Consider the following 2153-nt stretch of genomic DNA (forward strand, 5'->3'; position numbering starts at 1 on the left):
CGCAATTGAGTGTCATGGTAAATATGGAAACACGTTCCTTTTCTGTAAGAAGTGCAATGGAAAACAAGAAATGAAATAGTGGATATCAGTCGGAGTACAATGGCAATGATAATGGTTAGCACCTTACATAATTATGTTGAAGTTAGCATGTAAGTAGAGACCTTTGCATGCATAACGGATCGGGCTTTAAACGACATTGATTTTATTCTACTTGCGGTTCGAAACGGGCCTATGAGTAGCACTTTCAACAATCTTGAAAACAATCTTTCTGTTTTACGGTGTTTGTATTTGCATGGTCTTCCATGTTGTTTTTCACATTGAAAGACTTATCACGATCGCTGACACTTGATCAGGTTCTCTCAGGAGTGTGGATTCGTTGATGATTTGCGAGAGTTGACATTGCTTGGAAGTCTTTGCCACATACTGTACACTTGTATGGTTTCTCACCAGTATGGATGCGTTGATGCACTGTGAGATTTGATTTCGTCTTGAATGACTTGTCACACAAGTTACACTTGTGTGGTCTCTCTCCAGTATGGATGCGTTGATGCACTGTGAGATTTGATTTCATCTTGAATGACATGCCGCACGACTTACACTTGTATGGTCCCTCACCAGTACGGATGCGTCGATGCCGGGTGAGATGTGATTTCGTCGTGAATGACTTCTCGCACGATTTACACTTGTATGGTCCCTCACCAGTACGGATGCGTCGATGCCGGGTGAGATGTGATTTCGTCGTGAATGACTTCTCGCACGATTTACACTTGTATGGTCTCCCTCTAGTATGGCTACGTTCATGAACTCTAAGATGGGTATTACGGGGAAACATTTGATCACAGTAACCACACATGAACGGCTTCTCCCCGGTATAGATACGTTCATGAACATTTAGAGCGGATTTGTCACAGAACGGCTTGGCGCAGTATTTGCACGGAAACGGTTTCTCTCCAGAGTGAACTCGTCCATGACGGGTAAGATCAGATCGCCTATTGAACGTTTTATCACACAAGTTACAATCGAGCGATTTCTCTTCAGGATGTGGACAGTCATGAGATGTGACGCAAGACTGAGTAGATAAGAATTTATCGCAATGCTTACGTTTATTCGTTTTTTCTCCAGGATGTGAATGTCCACGATCTAGCGGATCATGCTGGCGAACAAGTGACTTCCCGGTTTCTTCGCAGAGTGACGTTTCTGGTTGACGATGGTTAGTTTGAAGTTGACAAACTGCCTCAGAAAACGGCTCAGAGGTGTGATGATTGTTGATCCTTTCACAATCGTGTTTCTTGGGATCCTCAGGTAAGCTAGTCACTTGGGAAGACATTGCCACATACCCGGTAATATGTACACTGCGGCCTCCGTTAAGGTTATCATTGCCAGCATTGCTTGAGAAATTGCTATACTCCGAGTTTAACGTTACGTTCCCACTGCCTGTGTAGTGATCTGAAACGGGACCGGAAAAGTATACAGTTGCTTTACTGTTGTCTCGCGTACAGTGATCGTCGTCCATTGCCAATGTCATGGGATCCAAACATGGGTTTGAGACAGCTGTGGTTGGAGCTTCAATGGACTTTGTATCTTTCGCCCTCTGGATCTCTGGTCGGGGGTCCATGACATTGTCAGCAACCCTGTTCAGCAAATAATATTTAAGTACACCGGAGGAAGACGTTTGTGTGTTCCAAGAACTGAATGAGGAACCCTGAATAGAACTATAGGATACCTCTGCGGTCGCTATTTGTTCACCACTATCGTGGTTTGCGGGGTATTGAGCTGTGTGAAATGAATGGTAAGGTAATGTAGCTGGCGATGGAACTGCCCTTCTGCTTGTCCATATCACTAATGGTGGCGATGGTGATTGTGCATCATAGTCAACACACCCCTCCGAAGTGCAGTCACTATCGTCCATGATTCACTTCCTTGACCAACTTTAACCACCCTTTTAAATTAATTCTCCTTCAAAATTCGGCAAGTTATTCGAATTCAACATCAACAATTCAAATAAGAAGACAACTCTTCCTGGTCGTCGCCAATATATTTGTAATTAGTAGCAGCTGGTGTTCCCCTTAGTAAGTAGATGTACAGTGTGCCAAGTCCTCACGTTAATACAGTTCACATCTATTTCTAGCACTGTCCCTTTACCTGACACAATG

The 2153-nt window shown here is 43.8% G+C and overlaps 1 protein-coding gene across 1 annotated transcript; it reads right to left on the reverse strand.

The window, feature by feature from the left end:
* Nucleotides 1-349: 349 nt before the first annotated feature.
* LOC135826796 (zinc finger protein OZF-like) lies at nt 350-1615 on the reverse strand. The gene has a single exon (XM_065339401.1). It carries the CDS (start codon nt 1613-1615, stop codon nt 350-352), a length of 1266 nt encoding a protein of 421 aa, XP_065195473.1.
* Between the last annotated feature and the right edge of the window lie 538 nt (nt 1616-2153).

This window comes from Sycon ciliatum, chromosome 10 (genome assembly GCF_964019385.1).
Source record: "Sycon ciliatum chromosome 10, ocSycCili1.1, whole genome shotgun sequence".
Taxonomy (NCBI): Eukaryota; Metazoa; Porifera; class Calcarea; order Leucosolenida; family Sycettidae; genus Sycon; species Sycon ciliatum.